This window comes from Phyllobates terribilis, unplaced genomic scaffold, assembly GCF_046119375.1.
Source record: "Phyllobates terribilis strain yellow unplaced genomic scaffold, ASM4611937v1 Scaffold_9__5_contigs__length_417890890, whole genome shotgun sequence".
NCBI lineage: Eukaryota > Metazoa > Chordata > Amphibia > Anura > Dendrobatidae > Phyllobates > Phyllobates terribilis.
The window spans coordinates 70,250,106-70,266,244 of record NW_027362769.1 but is presented as its reverse complement, the minus strand read 5'-3'; the positions used below and the strand labels follow the sequence as shown (position 1 = coordinate 70,266,244).

The window sequence follows — 16,139 nt, the reverse complement described above, 5'->3', positions numbered from 1 at the left end:
GTTTTTATGTACCCGAGTTTTTGGGCAATGGCTGCTGTTGGGTAGAGAATTTATCATCTGTTAAAACGTTTGAAACAGTAGTTGAGGAAAAGATAAATAAGGAAATTGAGATGGGGAGGGTGGCAGGTCCTTTTTCTTCACCTCCATTTGTAAATTTTAGGTTATCCCCATTGGGAGTGGTACCTAAGAAGGAGGTAGGATCTTTCTGGCTTTTTCACCATCTCTTTTCCCAAGGGTGCTTCTTTGAATGACGAAGTAAATAAAGTTGAAGCGTCAGTCAAATACGCATCCTTGGATCAAGCAGTGGATCTTTTGCAATCATTTGGTAAGGGTGCATTAATGGCGAAAACTGATATAAAAATCCGCATTTAGATTGTTGCCAGTTCATTTTAAAGGTTTTAATTCTCTCGGTTTTCAGTTCAATGGGAATTTTTATTTTGACATGAGTTTACCAATGGGTTTTTCCTTATGTTTTTATTTTGAATCTCTTTCTTCATTTTTACATTGGGTATTACAGTTTCAGGTAAGGGAGGGAGGGGTTCTTCATTATTTAGACGACTTTTTATTTCTTGGGAAAAATGGTTCTGACAGTTGTTTGAAGTGGTTGTCTGAATTTAAAAAGAGTTGGAGTGGTTTGGAGTGCCTTTAGCGGAAGAAAAGACTGTTTCTCCTTGTTATTGCCTTGAATTTTTTAGGTATTACAATTGATTCTTTGAAAATGGAATGCAGATTGCCTTTAGCAAAGGTAAATCAGCCAAGTAGTCAATTAAGGGTCTTGTTGCAGAAGAAGACGACATTGAAGGAGCTTCAGTCATTGAATTTTTCCCTTCGCATAATTCCTATAGGTAGGGTATTTTCTAGAAGAATGTACGATGCTACCAAAGGTGTTAGGTCGTCAAAGTGTCATATCAGACTGAAGAAAGCCATGAAAGAAAGATATGGCAGTTTGGGTTGAATTTTTGGAAGTTTTCAATGGTCATAGCTGTTGGCAGTTTTAATTCTCTTCCTCAGAATCTATGCATTTCTTTGCGGATGCTGATTTTAATTCTGGGTATGGAGCTATTTTAGATAATCAATGGTCAGCGGAAGTTTGGCCGAAAGCTTGGGTGTCCTCAAAGGTAATGAAGAGTTTAGTAACATTGAAACTTTTCTCAATTCTAGTGGCAATGGTGATATGGGGTTATCAGCTAAAGAATAGGAGAATTGTGTTCCTTTCTGATAATCAGGGTGTAGTGTTAGCATTGAATACGCTTTCATCAAAGTGTTTTTGGGCTTCTAAATTACTTAGGCACTTTGTTCTTTTTTGCCTTAAACAAAATATTTGGTTGAAAGCACGTTATATCGAAGGTGGCAAGAACATGTTAGCGGACGCCCTTTCTCACCATCAGTGGGAAACATTTCGTTCCTTGGCACCAGAAGCAGAGCAAGAAGGGATCTCTTGCCCAGATCATCTTTGGAATCTTATTTGGGAGTAATTCCGTCTTATATCAGAAATTCAGTTGCCAACAGTACATGGGCCGGTTATTCGGCTGCATGGTTGGAATGGAAGATTTTTTGTACTCATTTGGATCCTAATAGGAGCACAGTTGAGGCGGCTTTATTGTTTGTTGAATGTTTGATTTAAAAAAAAGTTAGCTTTTTCTTCGGTATGTAAGATATTAGCAGGAGTATCATTTTTTTATGAAATTATTGGGTGAAGTGTAGTGTTGAGCCACCCCCGTAGTGTTCGGGTTCGGTTCGGTTCGTCGAACACCGGGATGTTCGAGGAACTGTTCGTCGAACTGTTCGTCGAACACCTTAGAACACCGTTAAAACCAATGGCAGGCAAACAAAAACACATAGAAACACATAGAAAACACCTGCAAAGGTGTCCAAAAGCTGACAAACTGCTCAGAAGACACTCTCTTTAAAAAAGCCGGCCGGCAAATTCAGCAGCGGCATACACCGGTACCCGACAATTTAGACAAGAAGGAATAGAGCATCACACATAGATTAGATAGATAGAAACATGTCAGTCACATATATATGAAGTACAGTGACAGTGTTGGTTACTGCACTTGTCATTTAGTGTAAAGGATTTATTAAAAAAAATATTAGTGTTTTCATGCACCGTCTCTTTAAAAAAGCCGGCTGGCAATTCAGCAGCGGTACCCGACAATTTAGAACAGAAAGATAGAGCATCACACATAGATTAGATAGATAGAAACATGTCAGTCACATATATATGAAGTACAGTGATAGTGTTGGTTACTGTACTTGTCATTTAGTATTAAAATAAAGGATTTATTATTAAAAAAATTGGCGTGGGGTTCCCCTTAATTTTAGGCTCTAGCGGAGGTTAAGCAGACGGCTGGGGCAGATGTTTGAAGCCTGGGAAGGGGGTAATACCCACGGAGCTTCCCAGGCTACTAATATCAGCCCCCAGCTGAATACATAGCCTTTACTAGCTATTAAAATGGGGGACCCCCCCCCAAAAAATGACGTGGGGTCCCCCCTAATTTAATAGCTAGCAAAGGCTAGGCAGACAGCTGGGGGCTGATATTAATAGCCCAGGAAGGGAGCCATGAATATTGGCCCCCTCCCAGGCTAGAAACACCAGCCGTCAGCCGCCCCAGAAATGGCGCATTCATAGGATGCGCCAATTCTGGCACTTAGCCTCGCTCTTCCACGCTGCCCTGGTGCGGTGGCAGGGGGTAATAGGGTTGGGGTTGATGTCAGCTTATAATTCCAGCTGACATCAAGCCCAGGTTAGTAATGGAGAGGCGTCTATAAGACACCCCCATTACTAACCCCATAGTCAAAGTTAAAAAAAACACAAACACCCAGAATAAAGTCCTTTAATTGAAATAAAGACACAATCCTTTATTGTTCTAAATTAAACCATACTTACCATCACGCCCATTCCAGCTGAAGCCAAAGATCTCCTGCAATAAAAGAAAAATAATAAAGCAACCTCATCCTTACCTTTCCATGGTTCCCACGACAGCTTCAGCTCTGCTACATCGAGATGACAGGCTGGACCGCAGCAGAACGCTGCCATCCAGCCTCTCATCCCGCAGACACTGAGAAGCGCAGGCTTGCTTGCGCTGCTCAGCGTCTCTCTGTGACGACATCCAGATGAGCCGAGTTCATGTCCAATGAACTCAGCTCACCTCATGCACGTCACTGACAGCGTGGGAAAATTCTCACGCTGAAGCGCTGAGTGCAGGAGAATTTTCCCACGCTGTCAGTGACGTGCAGGAGGTGAGCTGAGTTCATTGGACATGAGCTCACCTCATGCACATCACTGACAGCGTGGGAGAATTCTCCTGCACTCAGCACTTCAGCGTGAGAATTTTCCCACGCTGTCAGTGACGTGCATGAGGTGAGCCGAGTTCATTGGACATGACCTCGGCTCATCTGGATGCCGTCACAGCGAGACAGTGAGGAGCGCAAGCATGCCTGCGCTTCTCAGTGTCTGCGGGATGACAGACTGGATGGCAGCGTTCTGCTGCGGTCCAGCCTGTCATCTCGATGTAGCAGAGCTGAAGCTGTCGTGGGAACCATGGAAAGGTAAGGATGAGGTTGGTTTATTATTTTTCTTTTATTGCAGGAGATCGTTGGCTTCAGCTGGAATGGGTGTGATGGTAAGTATGGTTTAATTTAGAACAATAAAGAATTGTGTCTTTATTTCAATTAAAGGACTTTATTCTGGGTGTTGTGTTTTTTTAAAATACTTTACTAGAAATTCATGGCGGTCATGTCTAATACTGGCGTGACCCCATGAATTTTGGGCTTGGGGCCAGCTGATAATACCAAGCTGGCCCTAACCCCTTTATTACCCAGTGAGCCACCGCACCAGGGCCCTGGATGAGTTGGGTACAGCGCCAGAAGATGGCGCTTCTATGAACGCGCCATTTTCCGGGGTGGCTGCGGACTGCAATTTGTAGCGGGGGGGGGGCCCAGAAAGCTTGGGCCTCCCTGCGCTGCAGATTCCAGCCCCCAGCTGCCTAGTTGTACCTGGCTGGACACAAAAATAGGGCGAAGCCCCACGTACTTTTTTTTTAATTATTTCATGAAATTCATGAAATAATTAAGAAAAAAAGGCCTTCCCTATATTGTTGTGTCCGGCCAGGTACAAATAGGCAGCTGGTGGATGGGGGCAGCCCGTTCCTGCCTGCTGTACCTGGCTGGACACTAATATAGTGCGAAGCCCCACTTCAATTTTTTTAAATTATTTCAGGAAATTCATGAAATAATTTTAAAAAAATTGACGTGGGGCTTCGCACTATATTTGTGTCCAGCCAGGTACAGCAGGCAGGAACGGGCTGCCCCCAACCACCAGCTGCCTATTTGTACCTGGCCGGACAAAACAATATAGGGAAGCCCTTTTTTTCTTAATTATTTCATGAAATAATTTAAAGAAAATTGACGTGGGGCTTCGCCCTGTTTTTGTGTCCAGCCAGGTACAACTAGGCAGCTGGGGGCTGGAATCCGCAGCGCAGGGAGGCCCAAGCTTTCTGGGCCACCCCCGCTGCAAATTGCAGTCCGCAGCCACCCCGGAAAATGGCGCGTTCATAGAAGCGCCATCTTCTGGCGCTGTACCCAACTCATCCAGGGCCCTGATGCGGTGGCTCACTGGGTAATAAAGGGGTTAGGGCCAGCTTGGCATTATCAGCTGGCCCTAAGCCCGAAATTCATGGGGTCACGCCAATATTAGACATGACCACCATGAATTTCTAGTAAAGTATTTAAAAAAAACACAACACCCAGAAAAAAGTCCTTTAATTGAAATAAACACACAATTCTTTATTGTTCTAAATTAAACCATACTTACCATCACGCCCATTCCAGCTGAAGCCAACGATCTCCTGCAATAAAAGAAAAATAATAAAGCAACCTCATCCTTACCTTTCCATGGTTCCCATGACAGCTTCAGCTCTGCTACATCGAGATGACAGGCTGGACCGCAGCAGAACGCTGCCATCCAGCCTGTCATCCCGCAGACACTGAGAAGCGCAGGCTTGCTTGCGCTCCACAGTGTCTCTCTGTGAGGGCATCCAGATGAGCCGAGTTATTGTCCAATGAACTCTGCTCACCTCATGCACGTCACTGACAGCGTGGGAAAATTCTCCTGCACTCAGCGCTTCAGCGTGGGAGAATTCTCACGCTGAAGCGCTGAGTGCAGGAGAATTCTCCCACGCTGTCAGTGACGTGCAGGAGGTGAGCTGAGTTCATTGGACATGAGCTCACCTTATGCACGTCACTGACAGCGTGGGAGAATTCTCCTGCACTCACCGCTTCAGCGTGAGAATTTTCCCACGCTGTCAGTGACGTGCATGAGGTGAGCAGAGTTCATTGGACATGAACTCGGCTCATCTGGATGTCGTCACAGAGAGACGCTGAGCAGCGCAAGCAAGCCTGCGCTTCTCAGTGTCTGCGGGATGACAGGCTGGATGGCAGCGTTCTGCTGCGGTCCAGCCTGTCATCTCGATGTAGCAGAGCTGAAGCTGTCGTGGGAACCATGGAAAGGTAAGGATGAGGTTGCTTTATTATTTTTCTTTTATTGCAGGAGATCGTTGGCTTCAGCTGGAATGGGCGTGACGGTAAGTATGGTTTAATTTAGAACAATAAAGGATTGTGTCTTTATTTCAATTAAAGGACTTTATTCTGGGTGTTTGTGTTTTTTTTAACTTTGACTATGGGGTTAGTAATGGGGGTGTCTTATAGATGCCTCTCCATTACTAACCTGGGCTTGATGTCAGCTGGCATTATAAGCTGACATCAACCCCAACCCTATTACCCCCTGCCACCGCACCAGGGCAGCGTGGAAGAGCGAGGCTAAGTGCCAGAATTGGCGCATCCTATGAATGCGCCATTTCTGGGGCGGCTGACGGCTGGTGTTTCTAGCCTGGGAGGGGGCCAATATTCATGGCTCCCTTCCTGGGCTATTAATATCAGCCCCCAGCTGTCTGCCTAGCCTTTGCTAGCTATTAAATTAGGGGGGACCCCACGTCATTTTTTTGGGGGGGTCCCCCATTTTAATAGCTAGTAAAGGCTATGTATTCAGCTGGGGCTGATATTAGTAGCCTGGGAAGCTCCGTGGGTATTACCCCCTTCCCAGGCTTCAAACATCTGCCCCAGCCGTCTGCATAACCTCCGCTAGAGCCTAAAATTAAGGGGAGCCCCACGCCAATTTTTTTAATAATAAATCCTTTATTTTAATACTAAATGACAAGTATAGTAAGCAACACTGTCACTGTACTTCATATATATGTGACTGACATGTTTCTATCTATCTAATCTATGTGTGAAGCTCTATTCTGTCTGTTATAAATTGTCGGGTACCGCTGCTGAATTGCCGGCCGGCTTTTTTTAAAGAGACGGTGCATGAAAACACTATTATTTTTTTTGATAAATCCTTTACGCTAAATGACAAGTACAGTAAGCAGCACTTTCACTGTACTTCGTATATATGTGGCTGACATGTTTATATCTATCTAATCTATGTGTGAAGCTCTATTCTTTCGGTTCTAAATTGTCGGGTACCGTTGTATGCCGCTGCTGAATTGCCGGCTTTTCATGTTTCACTGTTGGCACTGTTCCCATCGATTTGGGCAATCACTGTAATGCCACAACCACCATGGCTGTGGCATTACAGTGAGTGGCAGACAATCCCTGCATGATTGGTGCTCTAAATAGCGCCAGACATGCAGGACACGCTTTTGGTGCACGAACAGTTATCGAACATAACCTCGAACAGCCGAATTTTTTGCAAATCGTTCGGGTTCGTCGAACAACTCGAACACCGCCCAAAACAGCTCGAATTTGAGATTGGCGAACAGTTCTAGTCGAACACCGCTCATCTCTAGTGAAGTGTCCCTGAATAGCTTTTTCCTGTGAGACAAGCTTTAAAAGGTTTTAAAAAAGACTCGGTACAGCCAGACAATAGGTGTCCAATTTCCTTTGATTTGCTCCAAAACCCTCTTTAATTTTATCAGAAGTTTGTTTTGATAATTTTGAAACATTTATTTAGATCTGCCTTTTTGCTTTTATTTTTGCAGCGCTGAGGATTGGAGAACTGCTTTGTGAAAGCAAAAAGAAATTGTCAGGTTTAATGTTAGAAGATATTACTGTTAAAAAGCAATTTATTTTAGTTTTTATAAGAAGATCAAAAACAGATCAAGCTGGGAAAGGAACATGGATTAAAATTAATGGCATGGAAAATACTAATATATGTCCAGTTTTTAATATTAAGAAATTGTTGCTTTGCAGGCCTAAGGTAGTTGGGTCATTATTTATTCATAAAGATTTCGTTCCAACTACCAAATTTCAGTTCAATGCAGTACTCAAGAAATGTTTAGTTAAATTGGGATTAGAAAAGATGAAAATATCAGCTCATTCATTCAGGATCGGCGCAGCTACTGAGGCTGCGAGGTCTGGTATGAATGAAAGCATAATTAAAAGAATGGGGAGATGGGAATCTAACAGATTCAAGAGTTATGGAAGACCAGAGCTTCTTTTTAAAGTTTAAATATTCATCTCTCAGGTTCAATTGTTGTCTGGATCCTGGGCCACTCGTATATTCATTGGGCCCTGAAGAGGGCAGCCAGGAGGTCATACTCTGAGAACTTATCTTTTGACGAGCAATGGTTCAATATATTTTGGCATGGTGTTAGAGGTTTAAGATGGGAAAATGTTTGTATTGAGTTAAAGAAATCATTATGGCCGAATCCTCATTTAATTTTAATTCACGCAGGAGGCAACGACATAGGTAAATTAAAAACACTAGACCTTCTCTGGTTAATGCGTAAGGATTTGTCGTTAATAAAATATTGGTTTCCCACTTCCAGTATTATTTACTCAGAAATCATTCCAAGACTAGCTTGGTCAAGTTCAGGGAGTAAGTTTATGGAAAAAATAAGAAAAGGGGTAGATAGGTCAATAGAAAAATTTACAGTAATGCTTGGAGGTTTTTCCTACAGGCATTTGGTTTTGGAGGGCTTTAGGCTGTGTGCCCTCTATGCGTTTTTCAAGCGTTTTTGATGCGGAATTTCCGCAGCAGAAACGCTTTAAAAACGCTTGGCAATCCGTGCCCCATGATCCCCAATGAAAATCTGCATGTTCTGTGCCCATGCTGCAGAATTTTCCGCAGCGGATTTTACTTGCGGAAAAATCCGCAGCATGTCCATTATTTGTGCGTTTCTGCATGCGGATTTGAGGTCCCAATGCGTTTGAAAAACGCAAGTCAAATCCGCATGTAAAACGCTGCAAAAACGCGTGTAAAATCCGCAAGTGTTTTTGACGGCCAAGAACATGCAGAAACGCTGCAGAAATTTTCTGCTTCATTTCTGCATCATGGGCACATACCCTTACGCCTGGTTTATTTCAGAATGATCTCGTGCATCTGTCTGATGTAGGTTTGGTCATTTTTAGCCTGGGTCTGCAGAATGCTATCGAAAAATGGCTGTGATGTGGTGGTGGTGGTGGTGGTGGTGGTGGTGGTGGTGGTGGTGGTGGTGGTGGGGGGGGGGTTGGGGGGAGGCAGGGCTTTTAAGTCCTGGCTAGTGGATAATCGCCAAGCTTTTGCTGGGTGGAGTTGGTTATTATTGATGGTTGGTATACGGTTTTATGAGAGTTTGATAGTAATGAAATTTATTATAAATTTTAAATTTATGTTTTTTTATTTATTAATAAAAGGCATCACGACCTATTTTTATTCCACAATTTCAGAGTGTCATGTGTTTTTATTATTTAGTTACATTTTTTTGGGAAACAATGGGTCTTACCATGGCAAGGAGACAATAAATCAACAAATAACACAAATACATAACACTGTAGTGCTTGACAATTTCTTACTGATTTACAGACAACTTCTAGTTTCAACGTTTTTTTGCCAGAAAAGTGCAGTAAAAAAGTGTTTTTGCAAAAAACAAAAAAAAAAACAAAAACAAACAACACATCAGTCATCAAGACTGGACAGTGTTCACGATCTGCCCATTTTTTAGCTATTGGAATAATTGGCACAATAGTGCCTATGAAGATTACCTTGAGTCATTGTGAATAACAAGACGGAAACACCCTTTAACCCCTTTCCGACCTTGTCGGTAATAGTACGTAGCTGCGCCCTGGGTCTTATGGACCAGCTACGTATTCTTACGCGTGATCTTTAATTCGGTCCCGCGACCGAAGTCACGGTGATCGCATTAAATTTACGGCGCCATCTTACCTCAGGGTAGATGGCGCCGCCCCCATGCTACCACGATTGCTGTGATTGGCTGTTCAATTCTGAACAGCCAATCACAGCATTTCTCATTGTTTCCGGCAATCAGGTTGCCGGAAACAGTGATGTGCAGCCTAGGATCGGTGCTCTTAAGAGCACCGATCCTAGGCTTTTGCTACGAGACCCCAGCCCTGGCCCCAAACTGCTATGATCGGAGCGATCGCCGATCACATCAATCGCACCGATCATAGCGGGACCGTGCGGTAACCGGCTTGTGACCGGCCTGTCACACACAGGTGACAGGGCGGTCACAGGGCGGTGACCAGCTTGTGATCTGTCTGTCACCTCCCTGTGACCTCCTGTGGTGCGTGCCCAGGCCCCAGCCATCTCTGATTGATGACATCGATCTCACCAATCGGAGTACCTGACTGGGAGGTGACCGGCCTGTGACCTGCCTGTCACCACCCTATCACCCCCCCTGTGACCGCCCTGCAGATCCTCACACTTGGTGAGGATTTCTACAGAGCAGTCACGTCTGATCTGCGCTGTGCTGGGCCTTGTAGTGCCACAGAATATTCTGACACTACAAGACCTTCTCCTCCCTGCTCCTCCGGTGTCCTGCTGCAGTGTCCAGGATCTCCTGCTCCTGATCCTGCTGAAAAAAGAACAGAGAATACTTTTTGGTAAGTCCATCTCTGTTCTCCCCCACCCACCTCTCCCCCTCCTTTCTCTGCTACCGAGCGCGTCTCTTTTCGTGCGTCCTGCAGCAGCCGAGCGCTGACCAGTGACTATGTCACTGATCAACGTCCGTGCTTGCTGTTTTCCAGGACTTTGTCACTGTCCATCCCCCCCCCTCCCACTTTGCACCACCTCCGTGCGTGCATCCAGCAGCTGCTGAATGTTGATAGGTGATGCACTCACGCTTTCTACTTTACACTTTTTTTTCTCCACTAACCTTTTTTTTTTGTAGAGGGCGATCGCGCTGTCTGCCGTGCTGGGCCTTGCTGTGCCACAGAAGCCTGTGACACCACTATCACCGCTCCTGCTACAGAAGCGATCTGTAAGTAGGATTTTTTTGATCCATCCTCATCCACCCCAATCCCCCTCTCCTCTTTCCCCCCTTCCCATCCGCCTTTCTGCCACCAAGTGCTGATCATTACTTGATCAGTACTTGATCGCTCGACTTTTGACCTTTTTTTTTTTTTTTTTTTTTTTTCGTGCTTTCTGCAGCGGCTGAGCACTGATTAGTGACCACAGATCACTGATCCGCACTCCTGCTCGCAGTTTTGCACTCCCCCCTCATTTGCACCACATCCGCGCGCACACCCAACAGCTGCCGAGAGTTGATTGGTGAAATAGTTCACCGATCCGTACTCATGCTCGCTGTTTTCACCACCTACGGTTGTTTTTTCCAGAAAAAAAAAAAAGTTCACACCAAGCACACACACTCTAAATAAAGTACTGACACACACAACAAAAAATGTCCCGCTCATCCCAAACTCGCTATTCAGCCGAGGAGGCATACGCTTTCCTTGCCTCCGACACTGACAGCGAGGGCGAGGATCCCACATTTCTTTACTTTTCCTCGTCTTCCTCCTACTCCTCCTCAGGTGCTGCTGGACCGCCACGAAAACGCCCCAGGATAGAAGATGAACCAGCCCTCTCCATTACTGACCCCGTATGGACCTCACCCCCCAAAAATTATGAGCCTGATTCCTGATTTCGTGACGGAATCAGGAATCAAGTTTGACACCACCAGCCTCACATAAATAGACTTTTCCAAAGTCTTTTTCTCGGAGGATTTCGTAAACCTCATGGTGGGCCAAACTAATTTGTACGCGTGTCAATTTTTGGAACAAAACCCCTCTTCATCATTTTCTAACTGGTCTCCTGTAGACGCAAAAGAAATGAAAGTTTTGGGGCCTGGTCCTTCATATGGGAATCCTGAAAAAAACAGAACTTCGGCAATACTGGAGTGTTGACGTTTTGTATAACACTCCAGTGTTCCGAATGGTCATGACCCGGAAATGTTTTGAAGCCATCCACAAGTTCTTGCATTACAACGATAATGCAAGGTGTCCTGCACGCGATGACCGAACTTTGATTGTCTTTTCAAAGTTCAGCCGGTCATTGAGCACTTCAACAATAAGTTTGCTTAAGTGTATGTGCCCCAAAGGGACATCTGCGTGGATGAGTCCTTAATCCATTTTAAGGGACGGCTTGGATTCCGGCAGTTCCTGCCCAGTAAAAGGTCCAGGTACGGAATCAAGCTGTATAAACTTTGTGAGAGTACCTCAGGGTACACTCACAAGTTTAGAGTTTAAGATGGGAAGGACTTCCAGACTGAACCCCCTGAATGCCCCCCTGTCCTGGGAGTGAGTGGGAAAATTGTGTGGGATTTGGCGCACCCACTGCTGGATAAAGGTTATCACCTGTACGTGGATAACTTTTATACAGGTATCCCGCTCTTCAAGTCCCTCTCTGCACTGCAGCCTGAGGTACTGTCCGCAAAAATCAGAGAGGCCTCCCAAAGACGCTAATTGGGCAGCTGCTCAGAAGGGGTGAGAGCAGAGCCCATTGTAGCGACCACCTGCTGGTGGTCAAGTACAAGGACAAGAGGGATGTCCTTATCTTGACCACCATACATGGTGATGGCAGCACACTCAGCACTGTACGAGGTTCCACCACACAGGTCGCTAAACCAGACTGTGTAGTAGGGTACAACAAGTACATGGGGGGAGTTGATCTCTCTGATCAAGTCCTCCAGCCGTACAGTGCTTTGGGCAAGACATGGTATAAGAAGTTGGCGGTGCACCTTGTACAGATGGCTATGCACAAAGCTTTCCTTCTTTCATAATGTGCAGGCCTGACTTCTGCGTCGTACCTTCACTTGCAGGAGACAGTTATCAAGGCCCTGATATTTGGCAGCAGTGACGGGAGTGGGCCCCAGTACTTCTGGAACTGAAGGACCTCGAATTGTACCAGGCCAGCATTTCCTGGAAGAGGTCCTTCACAACAGAAAAAAAGGTAAGTCCCAAAAGAGGTGCCGAGTGAGTCCCAAAAGAGGAATACGCAAGGACACCACCTACCAATGCGACACCTGCCCCGACAAACCTGGCCTGTGAAAGAATGCTTCAAAAGGTACCATACTTGTATGCACTACTAAATTAATTTCTGACGTATGAAAACCTGACGAACACTACACAACTGATGTAGTGTTCGTCAGGCTGTCATATGTCAGTTGTATAGTGTTCGTCAGGTTGTCCTACACGACTGACGTATAACACTACATTATAAAATTCACAAATCGGGTATCAGTTCCAAAAAGGGGTCACTTATTGGGCATTTCCACTGTTTAGGCACATCAGGGGCTCTGAGAACGTGACATGACGCATGCAGACAATTCCATGAAAGTCTGCATTCCAAAGCGTCACTCCTTCCCTTCCGAGCCCTGACGTGCGCCCAAACAATGGCTTTCCCCCACATATAAGGTAACAGCGTACTCAGAAGAAATTGCACAACAACTTTTGGGGTCCAATTTCTCCTGGTACCCTCGTGAAAATAAAAAAACTGGGGTCTAAAGTAAAATTTTAGTGAAAAAAAGTTAAATGTTCATTTTTTCTTTTCACGTTCAATTAATTGCTGTGAAGCACGTGAAGGGTTAATAAAGTTCTTGAATGTGGTTTTGAGCACCTTGAGGGGTGCAGTTTTTAGAATGGTGTCACTTTTGGGTATTTTCTATCATAAAGACCCCTCAAAGTGAATTCAAATGTGATGTGGACCCTAAAAAAATGGTTTTGTAAATTTTGTTGTAAAAATGAGAAATCGCTGGTCAACTTTTAACCTTTATAGCGCCCTAACAAAAAAAAATTTGTTTCCAAAATTGTGCTGATGTAAATTAGACATGTGGGAAATGTTATTTATTAACTATTTTGTGTGACATATCTCTCTGATTTAAGGGCATGAAAAATCAAAGTTTGAAAATTGCGAAATTTTCAAAATTTTCGCCAAATTTCCGTTTTTTTCACAAATAAACACGTGATATCGAAGAAATTTTACCATAATCATGAAGTACAATATGTCACGAGAAAAAAAAGTCAGAATCAGGGGGATCTGTTGAAGCGTTCCAGAGTAATTACCTCATAAAGTGACAGTGGTCAGAATTGTAAAAATTGGCCCGGTCATTAACGTGCAAACCACCCTAAAAGGTAAAGGGGTTAAACACTTACTTTCTAATTCTTCTATTACAGAATATTCCTAAATACTACGCACTAATGAATTAAAATATATGTATATACACTGCTCAAAAAAATAAAGGGAACACTCAAATAACACATCCTAGATCTGAATGAATGAAATATTCTCATTGAATACTTTGTTCTGTACAAAGTTGAATGTGCTGACAACAAAATCACACAAAAATCATCAATGGCAATCAAATTTATTAACCAATGGAGGTCTGGATTTGGAGTCACCCCAAAATTAAAGTGGAAAAACACACTACAGGCTGATCCAACTTTGATGTAATGTCCTTAAAACAAGTAAAAATGAGGCTCAGTATTGTGTGTGGCCTCCACGTGCCTGTATGACCTCCCTACAACGCCTGTGCATGCTCCTGATGAGGTTGCGGATGGTCTCCTGTGGGATCTCCTCCCAGACCTGGACTAAAGCATCCGCCAACTCCTGGACAGTCTGTGGTACAATGTGATGTTGGTGAATGGAGCGAGACAAGATGACCCAGATGTGCTCAATCGGATTCAGGTCTGGGTAACGGGCGGGCCAGTCCATAGCTTCAATGCCTTCATCTTGCAGGAACTGCTGACACACTCCAGCCACATGAGGTCTGGTATTGTCCTGCATTAGGAGGAACCCAGGGCCAACTGCACCACCATATGGTCTCACAAGGGGTCTGAGGATCTCATCTCGGTACCTAATGGCAGTCAGGCTACCTCTGGCGAGCACATGGAGGGTTGTGCGGCCCTCCAAAGAAATGCCACCCCACACCATTACTGACCCACTGCCAAACAGGTCATGCTGAAGGATGTTGCAGGCAGCAGATCGCTCTCCAAGGCATCTCCAGACTCTGTCACGTGCTCAGTGTGAACCTGCTTTCATCTGTGAAGAGCACAGGGCGCCAGTGGCGACTTTGCCAATCCCGGTGTTCTGTGGCAAATACCAAGCGTCCTGCAAGGTATTGGGCTGTGAGCACAACCCCCATCTGTGGACGTCGGGCCCTCATACCACTCTCATGGAGTTCGTTTCTAACCGTTTGTGCAGACACATGCACATTTGGGGCCTGCTGGGGGTCATTTTGCAGGGCTCTGGCAGTGCTACTTCTGTTCCTCCTTGCACAAAGGAGGAGGTAAAGGTCCTGCTGCTGTGTTGTTGCCCTCCTCTGGCTCCCTCCACATCTCCTGGTATCTGCTCCATGCTCTGGACACTGTGCTGACAGACACAGCTACCCTTCTTGCCACAGCTCGCACTGATGTGCCATCCTGGATGAACTGCATTACCTGAGTAACTTCTGTGGGTTGTACTGTAGACACCGCCTCATGCTACTGTAACTCTAGGAGTGAGAGCAATGGGAAAAAGAAAAAGTGACCAAAACAACAGCCAAAAAGGATGAGAACAGAGAAATGGTCTGTGGTCACCACCTGCAGAACCACTCCTTTATAGGGGGTATCTTGCTAATTGCCGATCATTTCTACCAGTTGTCTGTTCCATTTGCACAACAGCAGGATAAATTGATTCATAATCAGTGTTGCTTCATAACTGGACAGGTAGATTTCACAGAAGTGTTATTGACTTGGAGTTACATTGTGTTGTTTAAGTGTTCCCTTTATTTTTTTGAGCAGTGTATATTGTATATAGCCCTTACCTCTGCACATCGGTGAATATTTTCTGTTCCAACACCTCCATCCACCTCAATGTCCAGTGAGGGAAACTGCGATCTTAACCACTGCACCTGCAAGTGTGGAATCAAATCTGTTAGGCCGGCTTCACAGTTGCGACATTCATGGTCAGCGTAGGCCATGATGTCCAGACCACCTGCAGGCCTCCTTACCTGAACTAGTCAGCCTCATATTATACCCATGGGATCAGAAGACCAGCAGACAGTTCGGACATCACAGTCAGTACTCAGACCATGAATGTTGGGGAAAACAGTCTTACGGCAGGACACGAACAGCTAGAACATAGTATAAGCCTCATTTCTGGACGTACACAGCTGTGCAAGTAACATCTCTAAAGCATGTAATAAACAGACAGCAAAATGCATGGTGCATGGAATGAAGCAGGCAGCCGGTCCCAAAGAATGTAGAAAAGATGTATCCAGCACTAATCCCAAGGTTCAAAAAAAAGTTATGAATTAGATTCTTTAAACATCAATAGTACAAAAATGTAAATTTACGTGTTTCCAATCCTAGTCCATGGGTTCTTAAGAGGTATGATTAAGAACCCATGGACTAGGGTTTGATGATACACGTAACATTCTACACGTATAAAAAATTTTTACTGTGGATTTTTAGTTAATTCATCAAATGGCAATTTTTTTTTATTAAACCTTGGGATGAGTACTGGATACATCTATTCTACACTTAATGGGCAGAAATTACAGACAAAGTTAAAGGGATTGTCTTGTGGCGCTCACTTCCGTGGGTAGACGTGAGCACTGGTGATCGCCTTCTGATCGTGCACACGTGACATTGACACTATTCTCCTCTCAATGAGAACGTGAGATCCATGCTGTTCAGCCCCATTCAATGTTTATATCTGTCTGGCGCTGGCGCTTATAACAAGCTGATGGGTGGGATGCCAGGTTTCTGACCCCCCCAAAAAATCTGATATTGATGACCAATCCAAAGGCCCGGTCATCAATATTATATGCCTGGACAACCCCTTTATTACATAAATTTGCTCTTTCCAACATGGCACATGC

At 44.7% G+C, this 16,139-nt stretch overlaps 1 protein-coding gene across 1 annotated transcript in view; it reads right to left on the bottom strand.

Moving 5' to 3' along the window:
- RPE (ribulose-5-phosphate-3-epimerase) overlaps positions 1 to 16,139 on the bottom strand; it is a 39,399-nt gene that overhangs the window by 7,073 nt on the left and 16,187 nt on the right. The window contains exon 5 of the mRNA XM_073646601.1: positions 15,081 to 15,167. Coding sequence (XP_073502702.1) covers positions 15,081 to 15,167 — 87 coding nt within the window. The remainder of the gene's footprint in view (positions 1 to 15,080; positions 15,168 to 16,139) is intronic.